The sequence below is a fragment of the Perissodus microlepis genome, chromosome 10, assembly GCF_051167445.1.
Source record: "Perissodus microlepis isolate ML-2025 ecotype Zambia chromosome 10, ASM5116744v1, whole genome shotgun sequence".
In the NCBI taxonomy this organism is placed as follows: Eukaryota; Metazoa; Chordata; class Actinopteri; order Cichliformes; family Cichlidae; genus Perissodus; species Perissodus microlepis.
Window position 1 is genome coordinate 4,359,627 of NC_140470.1, and position 21,286 is coordinate 4,380,912.

General features: G+C 39.3%; 1 protein-coding gene across 5 annotated transcripts in view; it reads left to right on the forward strand.

The window, feature by feature from the left end:
* The window catches only part of igsf9bb (immunoglobulin superfamily, member 9Bb), a 152,031-nt gene that overhangs the window by 24,289 nt on the left and 106,456 nt on the right, over nt 1–21,286 (forward strand). For all 5 annotated transcript variants that reach the window (XM_084941544.1, XM_084941546.1, XM_084941545.1 and 2 more), the window contains exons 2-3: nt 7,654–7,845; nt 20,850–20,996. In XM_084941544.1, the coding sequence (XP_084797670.1) occupies nt 7,654–7,845; nt 20,850–20,996 (339 nt within the window). The remainder of the gene's footprint in view (nt 1–7,653; nt 7,846–20,849; nt 20,997–21,286) is intronic.

A 21,286-nucleotide genomic window follows, 5' to 3' on the forward strand; every position in this document is an offset into this window, starting at 1 on the left:
GAACAATAAAGGATGCATGGGTTTGTACTTTACTCCATCTAACACTTAAGAGCGGGGCCACGCCTCCAAACACGCTCCTTGCGGTTCTCATCTTTATAGGTTCCCCCAGTCCGATAAGCTGTTTATTCTTGTTTACATGCCCCGCCCTCCCTCCCCTTATCAATTCTTTATCTTCTTCACTTCTGTTTAGTACATGGGGATCTGCCAGGTCCCTTCGAGGCCTTCCCCAACCAGCAGCTCAATTTATGTCCAAGCCATTCACCTTTACCTACAAAAACACTGTCAAACATAAAATGAGGACGTGAGCCCAGCGAGTGAAATATATATTATATATATATATAAAATATATATCTTATATCTTCTAACTGACATCCAACCCGTTGGCCATATGCACGGACGACAATCAACATCTCCCCTTCATTTTACGACTTCAAACTCAAACGCACCAAAGCTCCCGATGCACAGTTTTTACATGGATGTTAATCTGCACTCTGCAGTTTTTGATTTTGCAGAGTGTTGCCGACTTCTTCTTTGTGTGGTATGCCATTTCATCACTGAGTTACTTATCAGTTCATCCACACTGCAGTAATACCACTTAGAGTTGATGGTGGAATATCTAAAAACATTTTATGAACTGACTTGTTGCAACAGTGGCATCCTATTGAAGTGCTACTCTTAAATTCCTGCGAATTCAGTGAGCTCTGTTGTAGCCTTTGGTGGAATATTATATCCTTTGTTGTACAATATGTGCTCCACACTATATTCTGCCCAAAATGCTTAATTAATTATTTTAATAACATGTAAAATTTGTTCCAAAATCCAATGCAAAAGGTTAAATTTAATGTAATCTGGTCAAATTAAATTTACAGTTTATAGCAAGCACTTTGAATAAATTAACCTTTGATTTGATATATTTCAGTTCCATTGTACTCAAAATAATTGCTTCATGTTTATTAAGGGTTTCTGAGTGTGGGCTTATGGGCTGACTGGCATGATTAATAATGCTTCCATTCATTTCACAGGACTGTCATTTTATTACCACCACAGTATACTAAGTTCAACTTTCAAATAAGATTCAGAAAGAAGGTGCAAGCATAATAGGATGTAGCTAAAAAGAGTTTATGTTGTATTGTGTACAACATTATGTTGACACTTGGAAGGGTGGACAGTTGCTGCTGTTGTGGCAGCTCCAGGAACAAACCAAGGGGAACAGCTGAGAGGCCCGAGTATGCTCACTGTCATCAGAGTTTCAGCTCAGATACTACAGTGTTGAGAATGCATTATTCTTGTATTGTTTATTTATTGCACCTCAGTGATTTTTTATGCATGGATTCTTTTGTCACCATGTATAAATATAGAAATATAGAAATGTTCCTTTCTGTGAGACTTCATTGTGGCGATAAACCTATTTGTAGTGTCACAGTGTATCATACTGTTAAATGATCTTCAGGAAAAAACAGTTAACCTTTGACTGTCACTTTGCTGTGTACTGGAATATGAACCAGAGAACACCTGTAACACACATATGTTACATTTAGTTTTTTTGCTTTCTTTGCAACTGCAGAAAGAAATTGAATTAAAATGAGTTGAGAAATAATTACATTGAGAATGTCATGCAAGTAATAGGAAGAAAGAAGTGTGCTCTTACAAACTTGTATTTTCCACTGGATTCTGTTTGTAGTAGAGCTAAAAACAAATGAAGGTAAAAACTGCAGTTCATCTTGGTGCCACTGGAGGCTAAATCCAGCTCCCAGTCAGCTCCCATTCGCTTCTCTATTATAATACCCCACTTTACAGCATTAAAAAGCATGTTTACTGCCTGGTGCAAAAAGCCGTATTGGCCTCTGTGGATAGTTTGCCCCATCATGAAAACTGTTGTTGCAGTGATTTTTTTTAACATTTATTTATTGTTTTGCAGAACTCATCCATCTGGATACTGGAGTTAGAAACTGACATAGATAGCTGGAACAACTCTATGCCTGCTCGCTTCAATAAATCTTTCCCAAAGCTGCCCTCACTTCCTCCTTCCTATTTCGCTGTACTTACTAGTTCACTAACTGTTTTCCATCTGTCCTCCTCTAACTCTCATTTTCTACATTCACCAGCTCCTCAAAGTGCTTCTTCTCAATGCGCTATCTTCACTCATTAGTCCTTTTTTTTTTATCACTATCCTTAATCAGTGTAACCTGCTGCACATCCTTTCCAGCCCAATCTCGCTTGCAGTCATCTATCACTTTTAGGTCGCACTTTTTGCATGAAATGTGCACCACCTGTGTGCAACTTTCTCCACTCTTATAAGTCATCCTTTGTTCTTTCCTCTTCTTGAAGTACGTGTTCACCACAGCCATTTAATCCTTTTTTTTCTTTTTGGGAAATCCACTACTATCTGGCCTTCTGCATTTCTCTTCTTAGCACCATACCTTTCCAGAACCTCGTTATCGCCCCGGTTCTGTTCACCTACACCTCCACTGAAATCTTCTCCAGTCAGAAATCTCTCCTCAAGGAGACACTATCATTTCATCCACGAGTCCTCCTTCTCTTCAGCAAGGTCCAACCTGCGGGGCATATGTACTGACAACATTAAGCATCATAACTTCATTGTCCAACTTCAAACTGAATATCCCGTCCGTCCCTCTATTCACCTACTCCATTTCTCTTCCTGTCTACACCATGGTAGAACTGCTTGAACCCATCTCCAATAATACTGGGATTACTTTCCCACTATATCTACCTTCCTTCTCCCCGTCATATCAGCCACCTCTCTCCTTGTACCAATCATAGTCTACCTACATTTTTCTTAGTCACATTGAAATAAAAAAACAAAACAGTTTACCTTTGTAAGTGATTAGTCAACATCAGAGTTCTTTGAGATTAGAATAAACATGTGCACTTTGCTGACTTGTTGTGTCACCCTTCATTAAACACTATACTTTATAATCTGATTGTGGCTTTGAAGCAACTTACTGTACTCAAGCGTTACAGTCCTCCTGGCAACAGTATAATACCCAATACCCTGAACCCTCCCTTTTTGTTCCACCTTGCCTACACTCTTGGAGCTGTGTGTATGTATGTGTATGCACACCTCAGTGGTTTTACCTTGCCACAGTATCCTCCCCTGGGTCTTTGATTGTAAATGAGCTAAACCCTTATGGTGGTGGTGGGGATTTAACTCACTGTCTGTCTCTTGCTCCTCTCTGTCTCATCAGTTATAAACAGTGAAGTCATACCTTCCAAGGGGGCTGTTTTGTGCTATCTGTGATGATGTCACCAGCAGCCAATCAACACATAGCACTGCTAGAGGTAGTGCGTGTGCAGATGTGTGTGTGTGTGTTAGCGAGGGGATGGGGGTGGGGTTGCAGAGGTGTGGGGTGCACCAATAGGAAAATCACACTCGCTCAGTTATTAGCCAGTTCTTCCAGCAAGCATGAGAACACACATCAAACCACGAATCCACAGGCTGCTTCTGATACACACTGACTGCCTCTCAGTCATGCTGTATAAAGATACTCTGTATGTAGCACATGAATGTGTTATTTATTGCATTCTATGGGAAATGAAAGGCCTATCCTGGTAATAAATCACTCAATGAGATACCCCACGCTGTTTAGGGAAGCCTAGCTCTCCTCATATTTGTTGATTTACATTTCACTTTGTGTTTTTTATTTCATTAGTCTGACAGTAACGATTAGGTCTAATTATATGATAAATATCATCTGTTCAGTGCTAAACTTACACAATTAATTGCTTTTCGTAGTGACCTCAGTTCAAGGTGACTGTGGAAGCTTTGCGTGCTTCCCTCCTCCAGCCTTAATATGCATTTGAAAGCTCAGGCTGTTGGCTGAAGACTTAATTTGGGTTAACGCTGTTGAGAATTTATAGCTGGTCTTGAATGGATATTCAATTACTAGATCAATGTGATTTGTTTTGGTGTGTTGCACAACAAACACATATTGGTAACTGCAAACTAGAGAGGTCTTCAGTCTGATGATGGGGCTGAAGCAGAAAGCATCCTTTTAATATCTGTGTGTTTTTTGCGAGCTGTTTGCCCCGACCTTTTCTTTACTGCACTCGGCACCACTGTCGAAGGAGAGGTGGGCTCATGTGTTATCATTCTGCTTCTGATTCACACGTTCATCTTTCTTCTTCTGTGTCCATCGTGACATCTTTCTCCCCCCAAAGAAAGCAACAGAAGGTCAAACTTTTTGCCAATGTGTCCTTTTCCACATTATTCCACAGTGTGCTGCATTGAACAGCTTTGTGGAAATATTTATTTCTTCATTATTTTATTTTTAGCCTGGAAATACAGCTCGCTCTCTGCTTGTTTCCACTAACAGTACTTGCACTTCATGATAAATACTTAGCACCTCTGCATGAAACACATTGGTGAATGGTTTCAGGTGAATATGATAAAGCACAGGGCAGCACAGTGGTTAGCACTGTTGCCTCACAGAAAGAGGGTTCTGAGTTCAATTCCACCATCTGGACAGCAGGGTCTTTCTGTGTGGAGTTTGCATGTTCTCCCCGTGTTTGCGTGGGTTCCCTCCGGGTACTCCGGCTTCCTCCCACAGTCCAAAGACATGCAGCTTGTGGGGATAGGTTAATTGAAAAATCTAAATTGCCCATAGGTATGAATGCACAATTTAGAGTGAATGTGAGTGCGAATGGTTGTCCCTCCCTGTGTGTTGGCCCTGCGACAGACTGGCGACCTGTCCAGGGTGTACCCTGCCTCTCGCCCTATGACAGCTGGGATAGGCTCCAGCACCCCCTGCTACCCTGAAAAGGATAAGCGGAAGCGGATGGATGATAAAGCACAGTTATAATCAGTTGTAATCTTTGGTATTTACAACATATAGAGAGTCTTTACTATAGTCCTTTGTAGGACTACTTTTAAATTAACTACAAAATGAATAGTGCTGGTGTGGGACCAGGTTGAGCTTTAGGTTGAGACAGTATATCCACTCACCAAATCACTGGTTTCTAAATATTTCAGCAGTTGATGCTTCAGCTCACAGTAATAACAGTGACTGCATTTTTTTTTTTTATCACTGTCTGAAAATGTTTTTGCTGACTCACATTTGTAGTAGGTCTTTCTACAGAATACAGTACTAACACTAGTGAGCTGTCCCTTGATTATTTGTACATAGTAGATAAAATCCTGTTGGTTCCATGTGCTCACATTGCCTTCCACTGTTTAATTTCAATAATTAGAAGCGCTACGGGCAGCAGGCTATTAACTGTGCGCAGTAGATTGTGTATGCCTGCCTGGCTTCCTTACTGGCCACAGAGGAATGAGCAGTGAGTACATCTGATTAGCTGTATTGACTGGTAAAATGCTACTTCACCGGGTTTCCGCTCATAAAACCAAGCTACATGGTAATTAGCCTGGGATCAATGTGAGCGCCTAGCCCACAGACACACAGACTGACTCGGACTGCTCCGGTCCTGAGTGAACAGAGCGAATGCTTAAAGAAAAACCTTAAAGGACCGGGCATTATCGAGCATCAGGGACATTACTGTCACATCACCTCTTTCATGTTTTTGTCTGTTCACATTCTGTCAGTTGAAAAAGATTCTCACAAGATAAATCACATTCATGTGTCTGAAAGCGCTGTTAATCTTGCTGTTATCAACCACCCAGTGGCCTTGGTTGTGTATTGGATTTGTCACTGGTGGTCTTTGCATCTCGAGTGATGGAATTTTTAGCTAAGCCCAGGTTTGTGTTATCACACAAAAACACTCACTTCCTGGGTGGAATTTGGTTTCTAAACAGCTTTTTGCTATATTTCTTGCTAATCTCAACCATCTCTGCCGTGGCGTTTCTGTTAAACCACTGGAATGAGCCTAGCAGGCACCTTTGTTGTTTACTTCAAACTGGCTGATGTCACGATAGCCTCCAGATTGAGAACTTTATCAGTCAAATGAGCTGGTTGAGACGGATCATCACTAGCCTATTATGGAGCGGAGCGACATTTTTTTTTTTTTTTTTTTTTTTATAAAAGGAACAGTTGTATTAGAACCAAAACAGGACCATTTGGGCTGTTACATTGTTGTGACAAATAGTGTGCAGGTAGACTGTGTTTTATAGATGATCTGGGGCCTGTACTATGAAGAAAGCTCAGTATATCGATGACTGTTTTTTTCCTTATCTGGCTACAGGGCAAGTATGAGGAGTTAAAGACAGAGATTCAAAAGAGTGTTTAATAAACTGAAAAACAAGAAGGTATATAAAAGGCTACAATAACTAAACAACTGAAACACAAACAGCCTGACCTGTTGTTTTAGAGACAAGTGTAGAAATCTTTGTTGATTTATATGCCAACAGCTATCACATGGACATATTAATATCCATCCTGGAACCTATCAATGGTGCCGTAGTGGAGAAAGGTCTACACCTTAGACCAGCGGTCCCCAACCCCCGGGCCTCGGACCGGTACCGGTCCGTGAGTCGTTTGGTACCGGGCCGCGAGAGTTGAGGCTCAGGTGTGAAATGTATGGTTTTCAGGGTTTTTAATCAGTTTTCAGCGTTATTTTGTTATTGTTTTTAACGTTAACTCGGTTTTCCTGGGTCTTTTCACGTGTGTTATGAATAAATCTTCTTTTTTTTCGGTACCGGTACTAGTTTTATTTTGTTGTATTTATCCACGACACCTTAAAGGCCAGTCCGTGAAAATATTTTCGGGCATAAACCGGCCCGTGGCGCAAAAAAGTTTGGAGACCGCTGCCCTAGACCGCTGCCCTAGACCAGCGGTCCCCAAATTTTTTGCACCACTGACCGGTTTGATGTCAGGCAACATTTTCACGGACCGGCCTTTAAGGTGTCGCGGATAAATACAACAAAATAAAATGATACGACCAAGACAAAAACTGTGGTACTTTGTAAATATAATAATAAATTCTGTAATATACTTACATATCTATATTATTGCTAATATATATTGTAATATATCTATATCATGGCTAAAGCACTTCTGGATGGATGCAAACTGCATTTCGTTGCCCTGTACCTGTGACATGTGCAATGACAATAAAGTTGAATTCTATTCTATTCTAATTCTATTCTATTCTAAATGCGACTTTACTGTGTAATCGTGTAACTTTATTAGCAGCGTCCTCCTGAAATGCGCCAACAACATTGAGAGTAACGTCCTCCTCTCTGCCCCTTAATACTCTCTGATCGCTATGGTAACATGTAAATATTTCTTTCAAAATAAGAGACATGAGTACAACACGGGAAAAGACCCAGGGAAACCGAGTTAACGATAAAAACCCTGAAAACCATACATTTCACACCTGAGCCTCAACTCTCACGGCCCGGTACCAAACGACTCACGGACCATTACAGATCCGTGGCCCGGGGGTTGGGGACCGCTGCCCTAGACAGTTCACTAATCTGCTGCAGAGCTAACACAGAGATAGCCAACCATTCACACCTTTGGACAATTTAGAATCACCAGGTAACGTGACTCCACTAAGGGCATTTCCTTGGACTGTGGGAGGAGGCTGTAGTACCCATGCAGACACAGGGAAAACATACAAACTCCACATATAAAAAGTTCTCAGATGGTGGATTTAATTCCAAAGTGGAACTTTACACTCTGTCTGTGTGTAAGCTGGATTCTTACCTGTAACTGTTACCTGTTACTGTTTCCACAGGTGCCCACGGAGTGCGAGAGGAGCCCCAGTTTGTGACAGCACGTGCAGGAGAAAACGTCATCCTGGGATGCGACGTTTCCCATCCCTTGAACGGCCAGCCCTATGTGGTGGAGTGGTTCAAGTATGGAATGCCCATCCCTTTCTTCATCAACTTTCGCTTCTACCCTCCTCATGTGGACCCGGAATATGCTGGTAAGATAGTGATTACAGTGAAATTGAGACATCAGTCAGTTGACACCAAGCTAAATCCAGGATTTCACTGACCTGAATGGGTTTACATTTGTTTGATGTTTGGCCACAGACATGAGTTGAATGAGAGGTGAGAGGGATTTTCCCTTGCTTTTGTTTGATTTCATTCCTCTGATCATTACATTGCAGAAATAATTCCTCCTCGTTTGACTTAAATCATTCATCCATTTGTCTCTTATATGATTAAATGGGAGTTTTCCAGGCTGAGAAGGAGTCGGCAGCCATGAATATTTTGGGAACTATAAATAGATTTCCACTTTTTAGATAGTTATCTCATAAAGTTAGCTCAGTGTTTTGTTCTAGAACACAGACAGTTGTACGTAGGCTACGTGAGAAAAAACTGACATTTTGATCTGAGCAATGTGTAAACTAATTAGGAAAGGAGGCAATTAGTGCTGACGTTAGCTAAAATTGTAGTGGTTTCTTTCATTTAGACTACCTGATTATTCCAAATTGAAATTTAAAGGGAAATTAACTAAATAAAATGAAGTTTTGCAACATGTCAAGTAAACACTTGTATTATTGGAAGTTTTCTGAAACTTTTCAACTGCAACTCTCCTGACTTTGTAACAGAATTTAATGTTACATCTATTTAAGTCCCGTGAACATGGAGAGAATTTGTAACCTTTTAAAACCAGCTCTGGTGACAGTTTTGGTGATGTGGCCTGATTTGGTACAAGTACCTCCAGGGAGCAAAGGGTTTAATAATAACTATATGTTTTTCAATGATTATACAGGTCTGCAAAAAAAAAAAATTTTTTTTTTGCAAAATGTGTGGAGTTTACATTCAAAAAGCACAACAGCGATGAAAAAAATCAATATTTTATTACAATTAACCATGCATAATCTTTTTTATAATTGAACAAAGAAACAAAAAACAATTCCTTCATGATATATTTAACACTACATGTTCACTCTTTTTGTCTGTGAAAACTTTTCTTCTTCTCTCCTCCTTTCGCTTTATTTCCTTTGAGTCTCACTCTTAGAAATATTAAATTAATGTTAGAAATCATTATTGGATATGGTTTTTTGACTCAAGTATAGGATACCAGATTTCAGTTTAAAAGGGGAAATTGTACGCTTAATTAAACTAAAAACCTGAGTTTTGCAAGAAAATCTGACGTGATGGAATTTTAAAAATATTTTTCTCGATTTCAGTGAAACAGTCAAAAACTCCTATGCAGTTTTTTGGTTGCAGACCTGTGCTATTCACATGTAGTTGTTACCACGAGTATGTTAGAACTCCACAGAGCCCTTTGTCCCCCTGTGTCCACAGTAGAGTGTGCATGAGTGTCTCCAACAATGTATTGTTTGTGAAAAACAGTCATATCGATTAAAAACATGTTTAATATAATGACAAACAATTAACATAGTAGATACAAGTCTACACATCTGCATCAGATGCAGTGAAAGGTTTCTTTTTAAAGTGTCCTTAACATTCCTTATTCTACCCGTCTCAGGCTGCAGGAGGGGAAAAAAGTAAGATAGACTTCAAGATTGTAGTAAATGTACAGAAGCTTTGTGTAATCTTTCTGTATCCTCATACACTTTGTCTTAACTGATTAGTGTGTGCTAATTCACACTAATGAGACGAGTATCATAAAATATGAAATATTGATTAAATATGTATCCCACACACCTAAATACTACATCTTACTAGCTAATACTTTAACTTTTGTCATGTTTCTTTAATTTTACTACTTAAATTAAGCGTGAAATATGAATATGCACCCAGCATATAATAGAAACTTTGTTTCCAAATTATAAACTACTTCTACTGTATATTCTTCTTGCTATATGCAAGTAAACAGACTGATTCTTATAGAGCGCTTTTCTTCATGCTACATTCACTTCCTTCTATGCGTTTAAATTCTTACTAACTAACATTTACCCTGCAATGGATTCACTGGAGAGCATCTCATCCAAGGATACTTGGCATGCAGACTGGGGGAGTCAGGGATTGAACCACTAACCTTCTAATCAGTAGATGACCTGCTCTACCTCCCGAGCTATAGCCACCCTGGGTTTAAGTAGAATATGCCGTACTCCAAATGGCAGTAAAGATCTTAAAGTCACCCACATATACCCAAGACTGGCAAACAAAAGTCAAACAAAAAGACTTTAATAAGTACTGATAAATTTTAAAAAGCAGTGCACGAAGATGTCATGAAAAAGACTGAGGAGGAGATGTATAATAATAAGTCACAGGTGAACTCAATTAACTCATTAAAATGAAAACGAAGGCAGGAAAAAGAACAAAGGATGAAAGTAAAAACACATCAAGATCCTTAACTATCTACTTCAAAATAAAACAGAAGGGGTAATTAAAGAGAGATCGAGAATAAGCACACACAGACAAGAAAAACAGGATATAAAAAGGGGAAACACACAAGGGAAAAAGGGAACAAACATTTAGATAACAAAAAATAAAACTCAGGATTAAAACAGAAAATAAGGATCATAATAAAGGACATGACATAGAACTCCATTGAAGTTATTTACCTGCCAATTTATTATTCTAGCCTTAATAGATGTATGATATCTCCCTTCATCAGGTGACACAGTGTCTTGTATGGAGTTAACTTTACTGGAGCTTTAGGGTATGCTACCTAGACAAGGGGCTGGAAAAAACTATCAGTAAAAGTCTTTCAGGAGAAGCATCTGTGCAGTCATCTGTTCTTTTTCGACCCTGTTTTCCAAGCCTTTGGGCAAAAGGTTTGTTACACCTAACACATTTAAGTCAGTGTAATACAATTAATTTTTATTTATATGTCAACAAATCACTAGAGCAATCGCCTCAAAGCAACATATATTGAATATATTTATATTGTAATAGATAGAAAACCCTAACTATCAAAAGACCCCCTCTGCGCAAGTACTTGGCAACAGTGGCAAGGAAAAACACCCCAATAACAGGAAGAAACCTCCAGCAGAACCTGGCTGGATGGACGGCTATCTGGGACAACAGACTGGGAGTGATGGGAGAAAGACAGAATAAAAGACACTATAGAAGAGAGCCAGCGATTAAAATTCTGGTGCCATATTGGAGAAGTTCAAGACCAAAGTGGAATGAATTCTGCATAACACTCCCAATTTCCTTAATTGGTAGATTAATTACAGTTAAAATGATTTGCCTCCCTCAATTGTTATACGTTTTTCAAAACTTAGCAATTTATCTTAGTTGAATGTTATAATTCTTCCATTTATTTGGAATTACAAAACTCAAAGGATATAAAGAGTCGCCTGTGTAAGTGCAAAACAAGTGGAAGGCTGGCTCTACGAGACTTTGTGTGTTATAAGTTAACAACAAGTATCTCCTGCTTGCTAGAGTTCACCACCTGGTTGGACACAAAGAAAAAGGATTGGCAATCACACTCTCTTGGCTCTATTGCAATGTTATCCTATTTGTCTCAAAAAATCATACTACAGTTACAACCCAGTCATCAGTAGTTTATGGTTGGAGGCAAACTGATTAAGCTCTGGGTGCTGTTTTCACTTTTGATATTAGCAAATCCTGTTAAACCTTCAGTGATGGATGGAGCCTGTATAACCAAGGTGTGTTTGCAATCATCCTGCAGCTTCAAGAGAAAAACAGCTTGCCAAAGCCAGATTTCTATAGACATCTGAAGGTCAGACACTCAGTAAAGCCATAGCTTAATACTTTAGAAAAAGCAGTGAGACAGATAAATATGGATGGTCTCAAAAAGACTGAAAGAGAGCTGGGAAGAGAAAGGGGGCTAGATAATGTTAAGATATGACTAAAGTTAAAGCTGAACATTTTAAAAGTCTATTTAAAAGTGAAGTTGAATAGAATCACCTATATGTAAATAAATAAATCAGAGGCAAATCTGTTTCATTGCTGCATCACATGTGCCAAATGTGAGGACTTTTGACTGGGAATATTTTCCTTGTTTTCAAAGATTTTAAAAGCCAAATAAGACTGAATCCTCTTCTGATCATCACCTCCTGTCCTATGGCCTCCTCTGTGCAAAAAACCTTATGTTTTTCTTCTGGGAAAAAAGGATGTTCCAATTTTTAACATCAGGATAGCAACAGTGAGAAAACAGACTGGAGGACTTTGAACAGATTTAGCATCTTTAATATAAAGAGAACAAAACTTCACTGCCTTTAATGCGGCTTGAGGATTTGAGTTGATAGGGAGGGGTGTGGGGGGCAGTGATGTGGGGACTTTGTGTGCTGTGCATGGTTAAACAATTGTTCATAGACTGTCCAGTTAAAAACTGAAACATTAATTTCAACTGAAAGGTTCTATATTTTTCATTATACAAGCTTCATAATAAAGGTATTTGAAGCAAGAAGACTGGCACTGAGATAACTTGATTTACTGATGATGATGTAGGCTGACATCAATTGCTTATTGTGATTTTTATTATGTAGTTAAATGTCATGGCCAAAGCGTCAGACATACAGAGGCTTACATTGTTTCCTTTTTAGATTGGGACAGTTGCTAAATGGTTAATACATTTGGCTGACCCCAGGGGCAGTCTTTCCTACACGTCCCTCTGTCCTGCCTTCTGAAACAAGCATTGTGCTAGTTTCTTTTTATATACTAAAACAAAGGAAAAAAATTGAGTGATAGAATGTTTTTTCCTGTAGATCTTCAGAATTGAATATATGGACATATAATGATAATTATGCAATAGAAATTGCAGATTAAACTAGGTAGAGAGAGAGACCAGTAAAGAAATACAAGGAAGTGGTTATAAATCACAGTGTTCTCATGGATGATCTCTAAATCATTTTCCCATGAGAATATTTCCATGCATGCATTTGTCCACTTTCTTCTACTTATCAGGGTAACCGTGGGGCTGGAGCCTATCTAAGCTGAGACAAGGCAAGAGGCAAAGCACACCCTGAACATATCCCCAGTCTGTCACAGAGCACATAGAGACAGACAACAATTCATGCCTAAAGCCAATTTAGAAAAATTATGTAATCTAACAAGTATGTCTTTGACTGTGGGAGGAAGCCAGAGTATCCAGAGAGAACACATGCATTCACAGGAAGAACATGCAAACTTCACACAAAAAGGCCTCATTGAGCTGGTGGAACTGAATCAAGGACCTTCTTGTTGTGAGGGTACAGTGCTAACCCCCGAAGCCCCGAGATATCATGGGTCAAAGTTTTGTAGAATGTTTCCGGTACACATGGGAATCTTTCTATAAGTAGGATGGAGATATGGATGAAAGATCAATAAGCAAACTGAAAGATCATTTAACAAACCACAAATAATAATTAGTTTATTATCTCTCTCTTTCTCTCCCTCTATATATATCTTATAAATAGGATAAAATAAGAGTGTCAGATTAGCCCCTTATTCCAGTTTATTTAACTTAAGGTAACTTGAGTTAAAAAAAAAGAAAATTATACATTTTTTAAAATTCATTCCTTTTTTATTATTTAAAATGCTTCCATAGACTCTCGTCGTCTTCTATGTAGGCAACAGAGAGAACTGAACTGAAGTTGTCCTGGCAAACCTGGCAGGCTTGCATTGAGTGATATAGTGTCTGGTGATAGTAGAAACAAACAGAGGTTTGTTCAGTGTCCACATACCATAGAAATGATAGAAAGTTAGGGTAAAAGAGGATCTGGACAGAAATAACAGAAAAAAGATCAACATGTTTTTTTTTTTTCTCCAAGATTTTCCGTTGAAGGCTCTATTCTTGTATTTAATGGACAGATATGAGCGTAGTATTGATTTTACACCTGCAGCGGTAACAAGGGAACTTGCAGTACCAAAAGCGACCTCATACCAAGTTGAAAATGTGGACCCAAGGCCAGTCCTCTAATCTTATCAAAGTTAATGCCAATCATCATGACTGGAGCTCTGTGATAGACTGCCATGTGGTGATTGTATGAAACTGATAAAAGAGACAAGAAGTAGGAATAGATTGAGTTAATAAGATAGGATTGGAGGAACAGCTGGACCTCTGTCATTATTACAACAAATCAAAGTCCTGCTGGCTGCTGCTTTTGCTGCCTTCAAAACATTCCTTTTTATATGTTCATTGCATTGTTGTGGGTGTAGTTTAGGTTCTTTTTACTCTATTTACTATGTGCCCATAAGATGATTTAACATTCATTTGAATCTCAATGGTGAGCTGTAGACCACATGTTGTTGTGGTCAGTGACGCTGTTAAAAATAGTGCTGTCTTCGTGCTGTTGTTAACCACGAGTCAATGCATTTATAACGTAGTTCAATAACTACATTTTCACTGCACACTGAGAACAATCTGTATTTAAAGCCTGCTTCTTTTAAAGTTCCAGTAGTTTTTAGTAACTTTATCACACAAGTACAAAGAGCAAGAGAGAAGCAATGCGGGGGAAAGAATGCAGAGAAACTCTGTATTGATTTGGAGGCACCATTCATTATAAGGCGGACAAATGGAAACATTTCAGAAAAATGTGTCTACTTATGCCCTCACAGCATAAATGATCCATGTCAGTCCCACTCTAAAAGGTCAAGGGTTCAAAGGTTTCCTTTGTTTGCTGTGTTATTTAGCTCTTGTTGTTATGTTAGCTTGCACAGGTGTAGTACTTGTTTCTGGCTTTAAGAAACTGTTTGAAATGCTTAATTGCAGCTTTCTGGAATGTCTCCTGAAATGTATGGCTTTTATGAGGAAACCCACAGTGACTACTGTGTGTGATAATGACATAACTGCTACTGAAAACAGTTAGTGAAGTGTGGATAGAAAACATGGCCAGAGAGAGCACAGTTTTCTTTTAAATGCCACCAAAATCCTCTAGTGACTCTTCATTTGAGTGTGTAGTAATGCTTCAAGGTATGTTGGAATAAATCAGGAATACAAATGACTCTGGCTTCTCTATGACCTCAGTAAAATCTTCCTCCTGTCACCTGTTGAGATTATTATGGCAGCAATATAAATGAACTACTGGCCTTTAGCAAGTAAATCTACCACCACAGATCTCTTTAATTTTTAGAATATGTATATTCTCAAATAGAAAAATGGGGGTCAAGTAAAATCTCGATCTCTGATGATGGTTGAAGGTGGGTGCTATACTAACAATGAACTCAGATCCAAGCAGTTCATTTCAATAACACGAGATCCTCGAAAATAAGCACCTGAGTGAGATTTACTTAATGAGAGATAGCTGAAGAAAATTTATTTTTGATGTAAATGTATGCGAAATTATACATACAGCCTCTAAAATACAGAAACACTCCCACTATCCATCCGCTTATCCTTTTCAGGGTTGCGGGGGGGGTGCTGGAGCCTATACCGGCTGTTGTAGGGCAAGAGGCGGGGTACACCCTGGACAGGTCGCTAGTCTGTCGCAGGGCTAACACACAGGGACAGACAACCATTCGCACTCACATTCACTCGCACATTCACACCTAGTGGCAATTTGGATTATCCAATTAACCTATCCCCACAAGTTGCATGTCTTTGGACTGTGGGAGGAAGCCGGAGTACCCGGAGAGAACCCACGCAAACACGGGGAGAACATGCAAACTCCACACAGAAAGACCCCGGCCTGATGGTGGAATTGAACTCAGGACCTTCTTGCCGTGCAGCAACAGTGCTAACCACCATGCCACCGTGCTGCTCACTAATAGTTGGTTAAATGTTGCTAAGCAGATTACACCTGGACCATATGTTTTTGGTAGTACTCAACAAGATTCTAGCATTATTCCATCTGGATTTTAGACTCTTCTTGGCTGATTTGATATTAGTTAGTTAGTTAGTTAGTTAGTTTTCTGGCAGGAACTTGACTTCTAAGCATAGTTCACACATTTCCAGTAGGGTTGTGTTCAGGGCTTTGGGAAGACCATTCCAGAGACTTAATGTTGGCCTACTTAACTATTCCAATACCAGTTTCTTTGTGCTACTGGGATCATTGTCCTCTTGGAACAGCCAATGTCAATTTGAATCCAGTTGTTTATTAGAAGTGAAGTTGAGGACTTTGGAGGTTGTCCTCCTTCTTTGCTATTTCATCCACATGCAACTGTACAACTGGCAGAAAAACTATATCGTTATTTTTGTGCCACTATTCTGAGCGCACATAAAACAAATTTGTTGCATTTTGTGGAGAAATTTATTTTGAGCGAAGAAAAGCTGAATTTGAGTGAAAAAATCTCATAGCTGCGTGCAAAAAATGTATTTCCGTGTTTGCTATTATCCACACACACACACAATAGCAGCCCCTCTCACTCAGTTTTTGCATTTGCGCTTGCTCGCAATGTGTTGCTCGCGCTCTCAACATTTCTGCCCGTGCACGCTCAACTCTTTCTGTACACCGTTATATTTGTGCCACAAAACCAGCCAATCACAGACTTGGATGCAAAAAACTCTGATTGGATGATTTGGTCTCCAATCATCTCGAAATGATGAAATGCAATATCTCAGAATCCATTTCGTCCAAAACTCAAACGAGGCAGTGGCGGAGGAACACAGAGTGGCAGAGTTTGAAATATTACTCTTTCTGGGTCACAAAATAAACTTTTAAGATATTTTCATGCGAGAATGGTGCTGTGTAAACTTCAAATATCTGCTCGATTTATCAAGACATCACATATTTGCAAAAGTGCTCTAACGTTTTTTAAAAAATAAATTTCTGCTCAAAATGCAACACTTGCACCTGCAATTTTTTTTTACATGCGCTCAGAATAGTGGCACAAAAATAACGCCATACAAAACAACACCAGAGCTGATTTACATGGCGTTTCCATGGTTGGTATTTGCGACTCATGAATCTGGTAAAGTTGACTAACTCGTATGTCACTGGTGTTGGAAACTTAGCTAACATCAAGTTTGTTTTAATATAGCTTCATGAGTCAGACTTTTATAACTGAAAAGCATGTCCCAGCTATCTTCTTGAAATTTTTCCGCTGTGGCATTTTCAAGCATTTGATATTTTATATTGAAATCAGTCACTACACATATATAATCTGTAAGGATTTGTAAGTGTTTGAAAAGCTTACTAACTTCTAAAATCTATATAGATAAAATCTGTTAATCCTGGTGCCAGTTTATATTATAAGCTTATTGCAGATTGATTATATAGGATGAGTGAGGGAAGGACTATGTTTTCAATATAACTTTGCTAGGAAGTTAAGAAGAAAGAAATAACCCATCTTTCTATTTCGTATTAAAATCCTAAAAAATGTAAATTCATTAAAAGCAATGTCCAATAGAGTAACTTGGAATTTACCTGCTAACCCCGTTGTCCATTAACTACTGAAATATTGTTCCTCTTGGTTTTTGACATGTGATTTACCTTCACAGGTTACACCCGATTGCCACTTTGGGTTCTCCCTCAGACTATTTTTGCCTGAGAGGCAACCAGGCTGGAATTAAAAGATTTCACAGGAAAATTCCACTTCCTCTCTCACTCCATCACTGCTTCCCAGGCCATAAGAGAGCAAAAGCTAATTAGACAATTCTGCCTTAAAATAATCAGAAGTACTTTTATACATGGTTTGCTGCTTAAATATGCAGGGACTGGGTGTACTACTGCAAACCATGGCCCTGTGGAGGCATGGAGTTCCTCGTTACTGTTTCAGAAGACAATCTGCCAGAGCAGGGTTGCATGGTGATGACATCATCCATGCATCAAATGTAAAAGCCTGGCATAAAGATGGCTCTGATAAAAACATGCTTCAGCCACAGTAATGCCGTCTGTATGGCACCATTATTCTCTTTTGAATGAACAAAGTGTTCATCGTCTTCACTAGAAGTGTTCGTCTTCTAGTGTAGTCAGCCGGATGTCCTGTGCATGCTTTACACTTTAACCATGAGTCTGATTTGACATTTCTGTGCATGTAGTGAAAATTAAGGATTTTGTATCTGACAAACACAAGAAAAATCAGGGAAGTGGTTGGCACTGTGGTGAATGTGCCTGACTTGAGTATAACTCATTTAAGTATACACTATATGTAGGATATAAATTGCAACAGAATAACCAGATAGTTTTTCTACATGACACCATTAAGCCTCATTGCCATGGCATAAATCACCTTACTCAACTTTCCTCTCTTTTGTTACAGTTTACCTTTTATTTTTGTGTTCCACAAGTGTAAAAACTATATATGTATGTCATGTTAGTCATACCTTACTGTATGGGGGTTGTAAATTGCACTGACTCTGGTAAATACTGCACATAATGAAGAAAATGTTGCATAGTACATCTTATATAATTCACTTTGGTTACTTTAGTTAACATGAAAGTAGACCTTAGTAGCACTATAGTAGCACTATATAGGGACATAGAGTAGACAGAATTTTAATTGCATTAATCTTGCTTAATAACCTCATTTCTGCTCTGCTTTAAAAGGTTTGGTAGCAGTTTAAAAACATCTAAATATTAATTTTTTAATGAGGATCTTTTGAAAATGACAGCTCACACTGAGTTTGATTTATCCCCAAATTGCTGCATTCATTATTAATTACCAGAAATTACTCAGAAGTTTGTAACTCACTTTAATTGGCAGGACAAATCTGTATCTGTAAAAATTATCAAAAATATTTAGCACCATGACCTGTTAATAATAATTCTACACATAACAGAGTGCCAAAGATTGCACAAAAAGCATCGAAAAGCATCATGCCACAAACTTTGATATTCCTCAAAGAAAAACAAATGTTGCAAATGTTCTGGACTTTTTTTTCCCGTGCAAGTTACCAACATTAAAGCTGAGTTTTAAATTAATTCCCCATCTCCTGAATCCAGACTGGAGCCTATGCCAGTTGTGATAGGGCGAGAGGCAGGCTGGATAGGATACCAGTCTGTAACAGGGCTAACACTGAGAGATAGACAGCCATTTTATGGGCAACGCCATGCATGTCTTTGGACTGTGGGAGAACGCCAGAGTACCCAGAGAGAACACACACAGACAAGAAGAGGACATAAACAAAATCTACAAACAAACACCCCAGACTAGGTTTGAACCCAGGACCTTCTCATTGTGAGGTGACAGTGCTAAACACCATACCAGTGTGCTAAGGTTGAAGCGCAATGAGATCATAAGGAATTGTATCAGAGATTGGGCTATTTGAAATGTCTTTCAAAAGGGCGAAATAGACAAAGAGAGCTTGGATTGGACAGTTCTATTGTAACTTATTTTATTTGAGTGAAACATTTATGTAAATGACAGGCAGAGAGTTGCAAGAGCTAAGAGGTGTAATGCAAGGAGTAGAGGTATTTGAGTTTAAAGCTATATAGTAGATGAGATTAAATAGCAGCACAAGTGAAATGGAAGAGTTACAATTGAGACCTGCTCATCTGTACCACTGACAGTGGTACTAACATAAAGACCGAAGGTGGAGCTGGAGGCAGCAGAGCTGAAGATGCTAAGATTGGGATTGAGCGTGATTGACAGGATTAGAAATGAGTACATGAGAAGAAGAGCTTAAGCTGGGCGATCTGATGACAAAGTTAGAGAGGCAAGGTGGAGCTGGTTTGGACATGTGCAGAAGAGAAGTAGTGGATATATTGGACAAAGGATGTTGAATATGGAGAGACCAGGCAGGAGGAACAGAGAAAGGCCACAGAGAAGATTCATGGATGTAGTGAAGGTGTCATGATGGGCTGTGAGGCCGGCAGGATAGGACCCAAAATGCAGGACTGAGACAGAATTAAACTTGAAGGCAGCTTTATTGGTGGGTTTACAGATAACAAGACTAAAACTGAGAAGACACTAGGCTGGCAGAACACACAGCATTGAGAGAGATCATGATGAGGAACAGAAGGAAATGCAGACAATAAATACACACAGTGAATCAGGGCAAAGAGGAAACACTTGGGGGACACAGCTGGACATAATCTAACTGACGAGACAGGGGAAGCAAAACAGAACATGATGCACACAGGACATGTGACTGTCAGAATAAAACAGGAAGTAGGAAAAAGAGACGCAGACTCAGACACACAGCTTGACGTGGGAATACAATAGCAGACACATGGCAGACGGACATGACAAAGCTGAAAGACAGAGAGAGCCAGGAAGCTGAGACAACAGAGAGTGAGCTGGAGAGCGAGGGACAAGTAAGACAGAGAGGGAGACAGATGCAGAGAGAGAGGGAGCGAGAAGGGAACAGAGCATCATTATAGACAACACACCGGGGATGTGGGGGAGGACACAGCAAGGACAGACTAAGACAGAGCGGGCACAGAAGGGAACAAAATTAAACAAGAACTAGAAACATAACAAACTCAAAGACTCTCCAAACTAAACTTTAGTATCTCAATAACCTGCAAGAAATAAACAAAAGACTAAGCAAACTTAAAACCCAGAAGATGGATATGAAGAGTGCTGGTGTGCCAAATGAATGAATGAATGAATGAATACCTGCTTGGGATGATTTTGGAGAGTGTGTGAAAATGTCAGACTAAAATTTGATCTATTTTACATTTTCAAAACTTGCATAACAGTTTGTAAGCAAATGAAAATATTTCAGCTGTCAAAAAATGTGGAAACCGTACAAGTCAGTTTTTGTGAAGAAAGCGTATGTCTTTGTGACACTCCGCAATCAAATGAAAGGAGCACGTTCATAGTGCAGATCCAGTAGAAGGAGGTGACTCCCAACATCTGGGAACTGGCTGAAAACTGGCAATTTAGTGGGAGCAATAATTTTAGTTGTGCCTGTAAGTGATAGACACAGCTATTGCACTTGTTGCTCTGCTTCCATGTTATTTTGCAGATTAACAGTGCTGTAGTGTCTTTGTTTAGAAATGGCTCTAAACTAAAGTATAGAGAACGTCAGTGTCAGCACTATGTGATCCCTGCATATTTATATCTGAGTCGTTCAAAGGCTGATGTTGCTTTAACATTCATTCGGTGTTCCTCTTCTCTCTTCTCTTCATTCACCTCTCACCTTCTTTCCATTCCTTCATTTTCCTTATGAAATTCAATCCAACCATCCTTCTCACCTCCGTGTCCTCTTCCCGCTTCGCCTCTTGGCCAGGCCGGGCCAGTCTGCATGGCAAGTCCTCCCTGCGGATAGAGGATGTGCGTTCAGACGACCACGGCTGGTATGAGTGTAAGGTGCTGATGTTGGAGCAGCAGTATGACACCTTCCACAACGGCAGCTGGGTGCATCTAACTGTCAACGGTAAGAAGCATCTGACATCATGCATTATTCAAGCAGTTCAGTGTAAAGCCAGTGTGAAACAATAACTGAATAGACAGTACAAATACAAAGGAGTACAAAGTCATACCTTTGTTGTGTATGTGTGAAATATTATTACCTTCTTATATAGACTTTTTGACAGTCTTTGAAGGAATTGCGCTACACTTGTCGATGGAAATCCAAGATTTCAAATTGTTCTTGAGCTGAAGAAAGATGCACACTTAACACAAATTGATACAAATGACCGTCTCTTGACATTCACAAACTCAAAA